This window comes from Schistocerca serialis, chromosome 1 (assembly GCF_023864345.2).
Source record: "Schistocerca serialis cubense isolate TAMUIC-IGC-003099 chromosome 1, iqSchSeri2.2, whole genome shotgun sequence".
NCBI lineage: Eukaryota > Metazoa > Arthropoda > Insecta > Orthoptera > Acrididae > Schistocerca > Schistocerca serialis.
The window spans coordinates 293,084,053-293,100,372 of record NC_064638.1 but is presented as its reverse complement, the minus strand read 5'-3'; the positions used below and the strand labels follow the sequence as shown (position 1 = coordinate 293,100,372).

General features: G+C 39.6%; 1 protein-coding gene across 1 annotated transcript in view; it reads right to left on the bottom strand.

Moving 5' to 3' along the window:
• Window positions 1–16,320, bottom strand: part of LOC126468927 (calcineurin-binding protein cabin-1-like) — a 260,620-nt gene that overhangs the window by 193,912 nt on the left and 50,388 nt on the right. Inside the window, exons 3-6 of the mRNA XM_050096590.1 lie at window positions 9,433–9,564; window positions 4,449–4,550; window positions 2,103–2,311; window positions 1,791–1,995 (exon numbers count right to left, since the gene is read on the bottom strand). Coding sequence (XP_049952547.1) covers window positions 1,791–1,995; window positions 2,103–2,311; window positions 4,449–4,550; window positions 9,433–9,564 — 648 coding nt within the window. The remainder of the gene's footprint in view (window positions 1–1,790; window positions 1,996–2,102; window positions 2,312–4,448; window positions 4,551–9,432; window positions 9,565–16,320) is intronic.

The following is a 16,320-nucleotide window of genomic DNA, read 5'->3' as shown; positions in this document are numbered from 1 at the left end:
CCCCCCCCCTTTGGGAAACAAGAATATTTCGACATGAAAACGTCTATTTCCTTGCTTTTTTAGTGTGGCAAAATACAGTCCGATTTGAACTGGTAATAATTATGAGAATAACAGTAATTTCGTAAAAAATGGTTAGGGCCACAAAGTATAGATTATGACTGTATTTGTTTTGCCTGTGGTGGCAAAGTACCAATGTTGGCACATATGCATCACTGTTGCAAATTAGCTTTGTGTAAAGTTATAAGGACCTGGAACAGCAGTTGAATGGAATGGACAGTGTGTTGAAAGGAGGATAAAGATGAACATCAACAAAAGATAAACAAGGCTACTGGAATGTAGTCTAATTAAATCAGGTGATACTGAGGGAATTAGATTAGGAAATGAGACACTTAAAGTAGTAGATGAGTTTTGCTCTTTGGGGAGCACAATAACTGATGATGGTCAAAGTAGGGAGGATATAAAATGTAACTGGCAGTGGCAAGGAAAGCGTTCCTGAAGAAGAGAAATTTGTTAACATTGAGTATAGATTTAAGTGTCAGGAAATCATTTCTGAAAGTATTTGTATGGAGTGTAGTCATGTATGGAAGTGAAACATGGACAATAAATAGATTAGACAAGAGGAGAATAGAGGCTTTCAAAATGTGGTATGACAGAAGAATGCTGAAGATTAGATGAGTAGATCACATAACCAACGAGGAGGTATTGAATAGAATTGGGGAGAAGAGAAATTGAATAGAATTGGGGAGAAGAGAAATTTGTGGCACAACTTGACTATAAGACGGGATTGGTTGGTAGGGCATGTTCTGCAGCATCAAGGGATAAACTATTTAGTACTGTAGGGTAAAAATCATAGTGGGAGACCAAGAGATGAATACACAAAGCAGATTCAGGAGGATGTAGATTGCAGTAGGTACTTGGATATGAAGAAGTTTGCACTGGATAGGGTAGCATGGAGAGCTGCATCAAACCAATCTCTAAACTGAAGACCACAACAATAACAAAGTTATAAGTTGGTGCAGTGTGGAAGTGCATTTATCTAAGACAGTGATTTGTGGTAATTGTGAAGAGCTTGTGGAGCCCTATTACAACTAAAAGTTAGACAATAAAGATATTGAGTTGAATATAGATGAATATTGATATTAAACTGAAATTTACAAAATAATGAAATGTGTCATCTCATATGACTTGTAAATAGGCTCAAAATTATAGAAACTTCAAGTCAGAGGAAAGCTTACATAGGAGGAATTAAAAAAGCCTAAACATTCCAGTGCGAAATTAAAAAAACAGCAATTATGTACCTAGGTCATCTGGCTGAATGTCTACAGATCATGTGCAGGCACTGCTGACATGAAGTACAGAAAACAGTGATAATGTAGACATAGATGTGATAGTGACACACGAATGTGTTTTGTGACCATCAAATATTGTCGTGTTGTCAAGCAACTCTGACATGTCGGGCATTACTGCTCATAAATCGATGGAAGCTGCTACTGTGATGTGACTGATAATGAAATTATATATTAATACGAAAAAATTAATATGATTTTATTCCAACATTTTCACAGAGAATTTATGGCACACACAGAAGCTTTTTTGAGATTTTTTTGTACAGTTCTGTAAAATAAGGGGAGTAACATACACATGGATGGAAAACAATAGCTCAAACCTTGTCCAACAATATGCCATCGCAATTTAATTGGGAGACACAGATAGGCAATGGCGACTCATTTTAGTTCCAACATGCATGTAATGAGAAACTGCACATGAAACAGCACAAAAATTTCTCATACCTTAGCTTTTCTGTGGTGTTTTAACACTGCCTCGCCAAACACTTGCCAAGAATAAGTCCTCAGGATGATTGTTTCTGCGGGTATTGGTTTTGGATTTAAAGCTTCTTGGGTAATATGATGTCTTGCTTCCCTGAGCTTCTGAACTTCAATGATAACTTTTGCAGCTATATCACTGTCATATTCCTCCTTCAGGGATCCTAAATTGCTGTTGATAAAATATTGAGAGCTCAAGATGGTGTAGTCTTTTAGTATTTATTCACAAAAAAGAAGAAATAGTAACTTTGGCCAACAGAGTTTGAAACACATACTCACCAGCCTTTGCAAAATAATTCAAAATGCTCCGCAATCGAAGGCTGCTCTTTCAATATCTGATCTCTAATGACAAGCCCTTTAAGAAAATCTGGATCTAGTTCAAGAGCACGAGAAATATACATCAAACAACCAATATAGTCATTCAGCACATATAAAATAGTTATTAGCCCCTCCAGGCATGGCCAATGACAAGAACTGCATCGCAGGCCCTAAAGAAAAAAAAAAAAAAAATCACAACTTTATTATTGAGCTCACTAAAGTCAAAGAGTTGGCTATATATGAATTTAAATGGACGTAAGTATTTAGTGTCTCAGATAAAGATGATGATATGAAAAGGAAAGTTGCCACTCGCCATATAACGGAGATGCTGAGTTGCAGATAGCCACAACAAAAAGACTGTCACAAATAACACACACACACACACACACACACACACACACACACACACACAAGCGCATGCGCTAATATGTCTCACGTGCACATGACTGCAGTCTCTGGCAGCTTCATCTCTACATAACTCCTGCTTTCAACTGCTTACCTCACGGCTCATATTCCTGTAATACACGTAGATGCAAGACACATCCCATGCATCCTTCCATGACCTCCTACTTCAGTCTAGTAACAAACATCACCCCTCCCAACAAAGGCAGGGCTACCTATGAAACCAATCATGAGATCTACAAGCTAAGGCTCAACCTGTGTGCTGCCTTCAATGTGGGTACGACAACCAACAAGCTGTCTGTCCACATGAATGGTCACCAACAAACTGTGGCCAAGAAACAAGTGGACCACCCTGTTGCTGAGCACACTGCCCAATACAACACTCTTCACTTCAATGACTGCTTCACAGCCTGTGCCATATGGGTCCTTCCCACCAACACCAGTTTTTCTGAATTGCGCAGTTCGGAACTCTCCCTGCAATATATCCTACATTCTTGTGAGCCCCCCTGACCTCAACCTTCATTAGTCATTGTCCTCACCCATCCAGCCCCTTCCCTGTTGCACCAAGCGAGGTGGCGCAGTGGTTAGCACACAGGACTCGCATTCGGAAGGACGACAGTTCAATCCCGCGTCCGGCCATCCTGATTTAGGTTTTCCGTGATTTCCCTAGATCACTTCAGGAAAATGCCGGGATGGTTCGTTCGAAAGGGCACGGACGATTTCCGTCCCCATCCTTCCATAATCCGAGCTTGTGCTCCGTCTCTAATGACCTCATTGTCGATGGGACGTTACACACTAATCTCCTCCTCCTCCTCCTCCTCCCATCCCTGTTCACATTCCACCACTACATAGCCCTCATTCCATCAGTGCACTCAGTGTTTCTACTTCTCTCCTTTTCTGCTACCCCCCCCCCCCTCCCCCGCCCTACGTCTTACCTCCTGACTGCACCTAAATGCCCTACCCACCTCATCCCTGTGCACTTACCAGGAGCACTTCAGTGTCCCCAATCCCTACCTTACTATCCCTCCCCCTCCCCACACCCCCTCCTCCTTTTCCCCCCACCCAGTTGCCACTCCTAGCATGCACTACTACTGCTGCTGCTGCTGCTGCTGCTGTTGACAATGTGGCTTCATCTGCCAGAGACTGCTAATATGGCGAGTGGCAACTTTCCTTTCCATAATATTGTTACATCCCATCCTGGATTTTCCATTGTTTGACTGCCACTTTTTCATATACTTCAGTGAAACTTTTGGAAAATTAAGGATGGTATAATGACAATATTATGAAAAGGATAGACTGCTACTCACCATATAATGGAGATGGTGAGTTGCACATAAGCACAACAAAAAGACTAACAAACACGTATGCTTCTGGCTAAAGAGGCCTTCATCCGAACTATACGACGTATGCATGTCCACCCAGCCACCCACCCACGCACTTGCAAACTCCACTGCTGGTGAGAAGCTATGCATACTAAAGGTAATGTGTCGACATGAACTGGGAGAGGGTGACAGGATGGAGGAAGGAGAAATTGTTGGATGAAAGGCATGGGGATAGTGGGTTGCTGGAGATTGAGGCAGGACAATTACAGGAGCAGAGGATGTGTTTTAAGGACAACTGCCATCTGCATAGCTCAGAGAAGCTGGTGATGGAGGGAAGGGTCCAGATGGCCCAGGTTGTGAAGCAGCTACTGAAATTGAGCATGTTTTGCTCAGCTGCATGTTGTGCCACTGGTTGGTCAACTTTGTTCTAACAAAGTAATTAAGTAATGAAACATTGATTATTTGGTTCATAACCACTAAGAAACTTATACACAGTATACAGAGTTTTGAAGTATTTCACATTAATCAAAAACAATTTGTTGCTAGGCTACAAATTATTTTGAACACAATAATTTCTGCTCACCTCCAAATAAGCATCACAAGCTAGTTCATAATCAAGTTCTTTAACTGCAATTGATGCAATTCTGTACCACAACGTCACATCTGTGTCGTCCAGTTCAGCTGCCTGCAAAATCATATATTATTACTAACAATAATGACTTCTGACAAGGTGCCTATAAAAGCTATGTATAAATTAATCCTTCTGCTTCTAAATTACACACAATACATATTAGCTTTAAGTAAGAAAAGCCACCAAGGTCCAAAAGAAGTGCAATTTGGTTTCTGAGGCTCCTGTAGGGGACTGATGAGTGATGTATTTCTGAATGTCCATATGGGTAGAAAACTCGATTTCTCTGTGTAATATTTTGGTGGTTCACTAACAAATCTTTGTTGGGTGCTTCAGGATATGGAATTATTAACCTAACTGGATTCAAAAACCGTTTCCATTAGATAGTTTAATTGTTACATTGCCATTATGATGCATTTTCATCCATTTTGCATCAGTTTCAATTCCCTTTTCCCTACCAAGTATGATTCTTAAGAAACAAGTACAAAAATACTAGGTGATTATAATTAAACTTTCCCTACTTAACATGTTATAACACGGAAACTAATTACCGTACGAGTACCAAACTTAGTAGTATTAACATCAAGGACATGGCGAAGAGAAGTAATGCAGAATCAATTCAACTGAAACACTTTTAATGTGCTGATACAGTACATCATACCATTACATACCAATACCATTACTGCTACCAAAGGGGCTCAATATGGCACCCATCAATGTCCAGAAGAGTCTAAAAGTGCAGGATTGCATTCTGCACAGTAGAATGAAGCACGTCCGTAGGTATGCTGGCTACCTCTATTAATATGCTGCACTTCACATCAGGACATGTGTGAATGTTCCCCTGGTAAACCCTGTCCTTCAGGTAGCCCCACAACCAGAAATCACAGGGAGTGAGATCATGCCAGCCAAACATTTGGAAACAATCGGCTGATAATTCTATCATTTCCAAATGTGTTTCAGAGAAGCAGGTGAACTTCACAAGCAACGTGTGGTGGCACCCCATCTTGCATGAAAGCTGTTAGTTCGATGTGATTCTTTCCTGTAGGGAGGGTATGACATGTGGCAAAGCATATCACAGTAATGCTGGCCCGTCACGCTGCACATCTTTGGTCCTTGAATGCCAATCTGTTCAAAAAAGAATGGCCCAATGTTGAACATAGCCGTGAAGCTACACCATATGGTGACACGTTCACCATACAGAGGAACTTCATGCACAGTGACTGGAGGTGAAGATCCCCACACTCGGCAATACTGTGTATTCATCTCACCTGTCAAGAGAAAAATGAGCTTCATCTGCCTACAGCATGGTCCAGGGCTAGCCCTCACCAACTTCAGTCCTTATGAGAAAGTAGAGAGTGACGTCAACACATCATCATGTGTCCTATGGTGCAAGCTGCTGTACGATATGGATCTTGTCCAGATACCACTTGAGAATGGTTTGAAGCACCTTCCGTACAATGGATCACGGAATGTTCAACTCTCATGACACAGCACGCACACTGGCGATCGGGAATTGCGTGCAGCATTGTCTATCATAGCAACAGCGGTTTCATCAACCACCTGTGTTGCAACCAATCATCAGCCTCTTCCCAGAGTGACGGCCAGGCGGAGAAAGTGGGCCCTTGCGTAATCCTTTCAGCCAGCAATATTCTCAACATGCAGCTGCAAAATTACTGTTGTTTTGATAATAGAGCTTCACCAATAATGTCCTGCTCCTTTTGTCCAAGTTCAAGTTCACATGTCAACAAGTGCACTGTGACTGGTCAGGAGTGAGAGACAATGAATCATGATGACTGATCATGGCAGCTGGTGGCCATAGTTGGAACTGGACAGTGGCACTGTCAAACATGCAAATTAAACACCCCTTATTATGGACATTAATGTTACCAAGTTTGGTACTCATACGGTTTCCATGTTATAACGTGTTAAATAAGGAAAGTTTAATTCTAACCACACAGTATAACTAGAAGCTTGTATACAGCTTAGTTACTCATACATAAAGTTGTGCTATGCACCTGTAGATCAGAAGTACCATACCTTTAACAACAGTACGTAGCAAAAGTCTTACAGTGACGTCTTCACAAGATCTTTAATGTTCCACTGCTCCTCAATACTGTTGTCTCTGTTGGTTTACTCTTAACTCATATTCTGTGCTCAGTAAGCAGTTCATTCCATTCAACATGTCCTGCAATTATTCCCCACTTTCAAAGTGGTTACTAGTGTTGCCATGAATCTTATAAATGATATCTTGTCACATGGAATTTTAATCCCACTTCTGGCCATTTCTTTTATTTCCTTCTTTGGTTATTTGACACAGGTTAAACAGTAAATGAGAGAGACTACCGAAGCATCTTATACACTATTCAATCTAAGCACTTCTCTCTCAGTCTTCCACTCTTATTGTATCACATTACCCAACACCCCCTACACTACATACCTCTATTTTTCAAAGGATTTCAAATATCTTGCAATGCTTTACATTGATGGACACTTATTAGGTGAACAAATCCTATCAAAGTGGCTTGGTTTTTCTTAAGTCTTGCTTTTATTATCAAATGTAACATCAGAACTGACTCTTTGGTACTTGTGGCTTCCCTAAAGGCAAACTGATTATCACATAATAGATGAGTGTGTATCACAATGTCAGCATTAGAAACTCTGAGAATGACCAAGCAAACCAGAGCAATTTGTGCCATAAACAGAAGTAGCAGATCGCACTGAGAAATTCTCTCCACTGCTTTGAATTGTCATATCTGATCTGCTTCTTGTTCTCTTCTACAAACCCTTAACAAGAAGTCTAGTTAAAAAATAAATTATCTGAAACCAAAGAGACAAATTCTTCCCTCTTGCTAAGCAGTTCTCTTCAAAACTGTGAATTTGTTAGTTACTAGTGCAATATGAACATTATTCTGTAAATTAGTACAACTCCTCACTGTTGGATTTTAATTAATCATTGCACCTGGTTTACAGAGATTAACTCTGTCAGTAAGGTGGAAATTTCTTATTCATAAATTTTACTGGTTACCCTACTGTAAAGTTCATGAGGAAAAACACTTTTTTTTTTCATACTCCATGGACTAAAACTTACAAGGGAAGCATATACCCAATGGGTGACGGATTTCTCTTCTTTTTTCACAGGATAGTAGTACGTACTCAGATGTAACCAATGCTGCTCTAGCATCATACACTTCTCACACCTATTCAAGATATCATGGTTCAAAGTTTTAAGAGATTGTTGAATGACATACAAGAATGCTAGCTGCTGAGCAGAGGCACTAGTACAACAGATTAAGACGACAAATTAGTGGCCTGTGTGAACATTGTTCAAGGCACGATCTTAGTTTCTTTCCCTTTTCTTTTTTCTTTAATAATCTTTCAGCAGGCATTTATATCACTACTGGAAATTGTGTTTCTTGGGAAAGGAGCAACAGCAACAGCAACAACAACAACAACAACAACAATAATAATAATAATAATAATAAATCATGTGGTACATTCATAGTGAGGTACAATTAAGGTATAAAAAATAACTGAGATGAAATGAACAGTATTTATCAATGCAGTTGTTTGTATCCTACCAAATACTGTGTATGTTATTTGAAGTCAGTATAGTCCTAGTATACATGCATGAATGTGCCAATAAATAAAAGATACTTCATCATGATTCCTTATTATAACTCACAATGCATTTACCACAACAACTGTCTATATTATTAGTATGGTTGCTGCTTCTTTCCCAACAAAGTGACGCATTGTACTGATAAAACTGTTTCATGGAGAACTATTGTAGGAGGAAAAAATATGCCCCAACTCCAATGCACTTTGGAATACATGGTAAGTGCTCTTGTGTGGTATTCCAGAAGCTCAATCACTGAACCTCAATTTCTTGAAAATGCTTGAGAAGTTTGTCATACTAGAGCAGCTTTTGTTACTAGTAAGTATACATTACTATCATGTACATGATGAGCAAACCTGAAGGCTTTCAACACAATGCAGGACAGAGGCATGCTTGTGAGCTAAGACAACAAATTGTCACATGCTGATGAGTGTAATCTCAGAAACCAGTCATTACAACCAAATAAAATCCGAAGATGGCTAGCATGGAAGTTTTGGTATTAAATAAATTTATATTTTATTAACACAGAAATTGGCCAAAACAAAATATGATAATATTTCAGTTGTTTCATTGTATATATTTTTTGTTCTCCTTTCTTCCATCTCCAGTAGATCCGTGTACAGGTCTCTCTCGCACTCCATTACAACCATGCATATTTCTAGAACAGTTGTTCAATAATTTGGGCTTCAGTGTTCTACAACAGAGTTATTCCAAATGTAGCTATTGATGCTATGTTACTCTACAATTTCAGTTTGCTTTTGTTTTGATTCTACTTGTATCATTCCACCTTGCACACGGTGGTTAAACATGGGAAAGATTATATGAAGTTATTGTGCATGTAGAGATTGGATTTTAGTGTGTTATGGTATCCTTTATGTTAAATCTAGTGATCATAATACTTCGACACTGGTCTATTGTGACTTTTCAGATTATAATTACACGCTTGTATACACATAGCTGCATGTGTACTCGATCTTTTGTCTGTGTCCAAACAGGCTTCTCAGAGATGAGTGGGCAGCCAGTGTAAGTGCTACAAGTATAGGGCTTTGAATTTCTTCTTGATGCTGTCACACTAAACACTTCAGTTTCATCCAAAAAAATTTCCTGCCAAAGAACTGGACAATCCCATTTTAAGCTACAAATTCCAGTCATTTAATGTTCATAATTTCAATATTAATCAAGTTAAAGCTCAAAATTGGACAAATTCAATTAAGAGATAACACAAACTGAAATACTGTTATGTAATCCTTTCCAGCAACATTATAAGCAGCCAACCAAAGACAAGTTAATGCACACACACATGCTTGAGACACATTTCAATACCTTCAAATAGCATTCCAGTGCAGCTTTAGGCTCTTCCAACTGATTATGTATACTGCCTAAATTTTTCAAACACGAGTACTTAAGAGCTAAGCCCGGCTGAATAAAACCTTCTGGCACGTTTGCTTTGGTCACCTGTAACAGATCATTAATGTTAAACTTACTTCATGGTCTATTAACTAAGCTATAAATAATGTTTTAGGAACTAAAATGGCATACTTCTGATAAACATTTCTTCATATTCAGCTGCTGAGACTTTCAAGGCCACAGTGTTACTGCTTGATGAGATTTTAGGGATCCCTCTAAGCCACACCTCTTCTCCAGATCCCTAACTACTCCAGAAACATCTGTTCTATCAGACCCATGTCCAACCTCACATTCACCTGTATTACCAACTGTATATGCCCCTTCATCACACAGTTCCAAAACACAAAGAAAAGTGTGAGCATCAAACAATTTGGAACAGTGCAAATAAGCAAATGACCTCAGGAACGCAGCTGTGTGACATGTTCAACAACCACCAGCATTTCGGCAGGTGGACACCCAGCTACTTTCAAGGCCCAAATGCAGCACACAAGTTCCTCAAGGGAATTTAAAACCCTGATTTCCAAAGCACATCATGAAAGATAAAGCACGCGCACCCCCATGCACACACACACACACACACACACACACACACACACACACACACACACACACACACACACACAGTGAACACCAGCACCATTATATGGTGCAAGATGACCAATGTCAGAAGTTATCAATAGATAATGTTAATAACCAACTGGTAAGGTAGCATTAACTCCATCTCTTTGTTCCTGGTGAAGGAGAGAGAGCAGGACTTCACACAGTATTTAAGCAAAAACCTACATCTCTGTTGATAAGGTCACTTGCTAATGTAATATCAACAGCTTCCTTAATAACACTCCCCCAATAGCTGGAAGTGCATGCCAGAATCTCCGTGTTGTTATATTCAGTAGGATGAGTGGCGCCAAGACAATGTTCTGCTACAGCAGAAGTCAAGCTTTGAAATGAGACTATCTCACTCTGCAATTCTTCCTGAACTATTCACAGTTTCCATTGCCCTCCTAAACACTATAACATTGTCTCAAATCATATGGCATTCTCAGATTTTGATCCCAATCCAAAGGCTGCAATCCCTGTAAACCTTTCCAATGTAAAATTGCTTTCCCGAATCCATATGTTACAACATACTCCAGCCCCACCACTGACAAAATATAGTACAACATTTCCACTTTTAATTCTCTCTTCCTGTTCCAATCTATCCCTACACATCATCTGACCTTTACATCATTTTTGAACTGAAACTGGTACAGTACTTACTAATCTAGTAGTTTTGACCCCCTACTTCCTCCAACACCTTTTCCAATCTGTGACTCCCTTCTCCTTACAAAAAGTGAGTCACTTGTAACCCGGCACCTACATGGCTTGGTTCAAATGGCTCTGAGCACTATGGGACTCAACTGCTGAGGTCATTAGTCCCCTAGAACTTAGAACTAGTTAAACCTAACTAACCTAAGGACATCACAAACATCCATGCCCGAGGCAAGATTCGAACCTGCGACCGTAGCGGTCTTGCGGTTCCAGACTGCAGTGCCTTTAACCGCACGGCCACTTCGGCCGGCACCTACATGGCCTTGCCCCATTCCCCATGAAGAGTAAAGTACATAGGTCAAGTTTTTGTGTCTTTGCTGGTCAACACATCATAGTAGACTAGTATTTTGCGTGTGTAATTATTTCCGTAACTTTAAAGAGAATCAACGAAGGCTATAAAATAAATCCACAGTCTCTTCTCAGGAACTGAATAGGTAAGTCACACAGGATCCCAGATCAAGAGAGATTCTGCAAGACCAAATGATAGGGAAATCAATTTAATGGATTCAGAGTTATTACGACAGAACCCAACATGCTTATTTATGCTGGCAATAAGTGCGTGACAATACACAGGCTTCCCCACATCAAAACTCACAATATAAATACCCTGCTTACAGTAAATTAGATTGATACAAATTATTCTAGCATCAATATCAAAAGATGAGAAAAGTACTGGAAAGAATTTCCAATGCATACAAAGAGCCTTCTTCCACTCTTGGTCTGACTTAGATGCAAAAGTGAAAGTATGATCCTCTGAATCACTAAATTAACTTCAAATAACACACTGGCATCAAATAATTATAATGGTTATTAACAAAAATTGAGATTCATAGTGTGAAAAATCAGTATATTACATTGGCCCATAATGATGTACTAAACAAAATTCACCCTGGAACATCCAATTTTCAACTGGCAACTGTAGAAAGCACATCATTGCAGTAACTGATGTATAAAATGTTATATCAAAATGTGAATTCGTTTGCAAAAACTGTAAAATTACAGACAGACAGATGACTGCCTAGTACTTACTTTCAGGAGGTGAAATTCCAGTACTGCCAAACATTTTTCTACTTTTAATATGTCCATTTACAGCTTTTGGAACTACTAGTTCTTTTGTCAATGACAAAAGAGGAACAGTGTTGGGAAGGTTAGAAACAGAAGCAAGATCCTCAACCTCAAGTTGAAAGGAACCTACCTAGAACCTGAATGACCTACCCCTCTATTGTCATCTTCCCAGAAGTAGATCTTTTTCCTCGCTGACAAAGGAAGTAAAAAGTTCTGAAAACTAGAAATAGTTTTTTCTACTTTTAGTTTGTACCACTAGTAACAAAATTTCACCTCCTGTAGTAAGTACTGGGATCCATTCAGCCTTCCTGTAATTTTACAGTATTTAAAATCACACTAGACTTTGATAAGTTCTGGAAGACAAGGATCTCTTGAATCCTAAAACTCATAGGTCTTATCAATATGTCAAGTCAAGAGCAAGAAAGCTTCTTACAAAATGATGTTCTGACATACTGCTTGATTTCAGGCAAGTCAAGTCTATTGATGAAGCTGCTAACCAGAATTTGCAAATAAGGGAGAAATGTGCAACAGATATGAGAGGGTTGCTATTACAGTTATCACAGGCACCTTCAAAAACTTAAGGTGACATGAAATGTTTGTATGAATACAAGAATACTTAACATACTATTTCTTTTATATACAGCTTCTATGACTACTGTAGACAGAGGTGGTTGACTGACATACACCAGTCAGTGACAAGGAAAATCATGAAGCAATAATAGCTACACCAATGGGGCTGTCCTGTCTGCAGGCTACCTAACTGTGTTAATCATTGCAATGCTGGAATCCTCCTAGAATGAAGATACCAACAAGCATTGTCAGTGGCAATGTATGTTCAACAAATTTAGCTGGCGTAAGTGTGAATAGCATTCTGTATTGTAGTAATATCTTAATGCTCATATAGTATACAGATTTAGTTTCTATGACATGCTTGTCTTTTGTTAAGGTTGCCACAAGGAAATACAATTTATGCAGCATGTCATATTACAGTTAATTGCATTGCGTAGTTATAAACTACAAATAATTTGAATGTGTGTGTGTGTGTGTGTGTGTGTGTGTGTGTGTGTGTAAAATATATTCATTCATTTATTCAAAGTATAGAGTCAAAATCAATAAACAGAGAATCTACACAGCACTGCACATAAAGTATAACATGATTTTCTATCCACGTCACTACCCCCCAAACTGTTAACAGTATTTGGAGTTGAATCATGTGTGACATCCAGAACGACTGGTGGCAGAGATTTCCTGAGAGGCACAAGCTCTGGCACTGGAAGGTTGGATGCATCCAATGACCTTGTAAACAGCATCATGGTGTTAGCTGCTGTCCCTGAACTGCTACAAGTATCAGGTGAGGTGAAAGCTGGCTTAAGTCTGCCAATGGCTATCTAGGCAAGAGCCATAGATAACCAGTTTGAATTCAGTTCATGCTGAATGATACTGAAAGTGCAGGAAACTCCTTGCCTTGATCAGTAATGAAGTAGAGAGAAATGCCAAAGCACCGAATCCACTCATGAAAGAAGGTCATGGCTGCAGTTGCTGCCATTGCATCTTACAGTGGACAAGCTTCTGGCCAATGACTGAAACTGTTGATCACTGTACGGTAGTATTGATAACCTGACAGTGGTAGAAGTCCAATGATGTTGATATGGACATGGTCAAATTGTGGACTCAGTACATCTACATCCATATAATCCACAAGTCACTGTGCACAGCAGAGGGTATCTTGAACCACTACTAATTTCCTTTCCTATTGCACTCTCACATACAGCAAGGAAGAAAGCCGTAATTTCTCATACCTTACCTTCGTAGACCTTATACAAAATGTATGTTGGCAGCAGCAGAATCACACTGCAGTCAGCATCAAATGATGGTTCTCAAAATTTTCTCAACAGTATTCCTCAAAAGAGCGTCACCTTCCCACCAGGGATTCCCATTTGAGTTCCCGAAGCATCTCTGTACTATTTGCATGTTGTTCGAACCTACCGGTAACAAATCTAGCAGCCCTCCTATGAAAAGCTTCGATATCTTCCTTGGTGTGGATCCCAAACTCTTTAGCAGTACTCAACAAAAGGTTGCACTAGCACCCTGTATGCTGTCTCCTTTACAGATGAACCACACTTAACTAAAATTCTCTCAATAAACCAAAATCAAACATTCGTCTTCCCTACCACAGTCCTTACATACTTGTCCCATTTCAAATCGCTATGCAATGTTACACTCTGATATTTAAGTGACATGAATGTGTTAATCAGGGCACTATGAGTGTTGTATTCCAACATTACTGGTTTGTTTTTCCTACTCATTTGCATTAACTTACATTTTTTCTACATTTAGAGCATGCTGTCATTCATCATATCAACTAGAAATTTTGTCCAAGTCATCTTGTTTCCTCCCACGAACACTCAATGACGACACCTTTCCCTACACCACAGTGCCATCAGCAAACAGCTGCAGATTGCTGCTAACCCTGTCCATAACATCATTTATGAATATAGGGAATAAAAGTGGTCCTATCACACCTCCCTGGGGCACTCCTGATGACACCCTTGCCTCTGATAAACACCGGCAGCCATCGAAGATAACCTACTGGGCTCTATTGTTCAAGAAGTCTTTGAGCCATTTACATTAGTGGAAATTCAATCCTCTGCTAACAGTGCGTGATAGGGCTTTCCAAAAATCTAGGAATATGGAATGTTGCTTTTGCCCTTCATCCATGGTTTGCACAATATCATGTGAGAAAAGGGCAAGCCAAGTATTCCATGAGAGACGATTTCTAAATCTGTGCCGATTTGTCAACAGAAGCTTTTCCGTCAGAAGGAAATTTATTAAAATGGAACTCAGAATATGTTTGAGCATTAACCAATGTTAAGGATATTGATCGGTAACTTTGTGGGTCCATTTGTTTAATACAGCACAATAGAGTAGCAATCCAGTACCATTCTGGTGTTAAGCTGTTGATTATCACCACAAAGATGACACTTGTTGCTCTTCTTACTAAAAATATGGGGTGGTAAGGCCCAGCTACTATATAAAGGTTAACAGATCCCTTGTATTAACATGACTGAGAAAGCATGCTTCCGGTCTTTATTACAACTAGAGGCAGACGACAAGATCATGTATGGTTTGACTGTCCTCGTGTGGCGACAATGTCATGTACAATTGAGTGTTTACCGATTCTGAAGTATACACAGGATTAGTGACTTCAGAGAAATTGGGAAGAATAGTCATTTGGTGAATCGCACCAACCACTTTGATGCCGGCATGGTTGGCATTGTGTAGATGTCTATAAATAGTCAAGCAGGCACTGATAGCATAGATCTGCAGGCAGATTATAAAAATGACAAGAAATATGCTCTAACAATGGAGCATGTTGGCTACAATGAATCTCCATATGAATGGATTTTGAAATCGAAGTTGAGAGGCAAGGTGACATTGTTGTAAGAATGAAAGATCCAGTAGCAGCATACAGGTGACTGCCATCACTATTTCACTCTGGAAGATGAGAGAGAAGAAGAAGAAATTGAGACGTCTGCACACATATCAATGAGGAATTGCAGCTCGGTAGATTGCTCTGTTATGAAAAGTCAACAACAGTCTGGTTTGAAATCAGCCATGTCGATTACTAATTTCTATCGGCTTTTTCCTTGTAAGAGGTTGGCTGACATAGCTGGACAGCAATTCCACATTTTCTGTGATACCAGCATATTCTACCCAGTGAATGAATGCTTATTTCTACTGGAAATGTGTCACCATTGTGGTGTATGGGTGGAACGCCATATTTGTAGAGCCGTAAGTTGCTACGATAATTCAATTACTTGTGTTCGCAGAACTTAAAGAGGACTCTTAGTTCTGGTGGAAAAGGTGCAACATTCTTGGAGGAATACATATCATCTGTTCAGTCAGCAGTTTGAGCAACAGCATGAAGTTCACTAATGTAAACTGTAGTGTCTGCGCATCTGCAGCCAAGTAGAAAGGCCATATATTTTGCAGGATACTACTGCTAATTGCCCTGCCTGCCAGCAGGCAAAGACCGTAAAGTATTTGGGATGGTGTGCAGTCACCAAATTCTTTGGTGTGGAGCAATTTCTTGATTGCTTGGCTTCTGATGTGACTAGTACACAACAAGAGCAAGCTTGATAAACACGATAAACAGACCTCAGTGTCAAAGCTAGGATGCATTGTACTTTCATAGCCATTTGTTTGTTAAGAAATTGGGCTAAGGGTTACACAACTTACGTTTTATCGTTTCAGTGAGAGATTCAATTTTCCCAATATGCAATGCGATCGCTCTGGTGCTCAATTCAGAAACTTAGGGCCCCAATTTATTCAACATTGCATACAACAGTTAATTACAAACTGAAAAGATCCTATATCCAGACACAACATCAATACTCAAACAATCTACACTGCACAGAAAACATACAACAT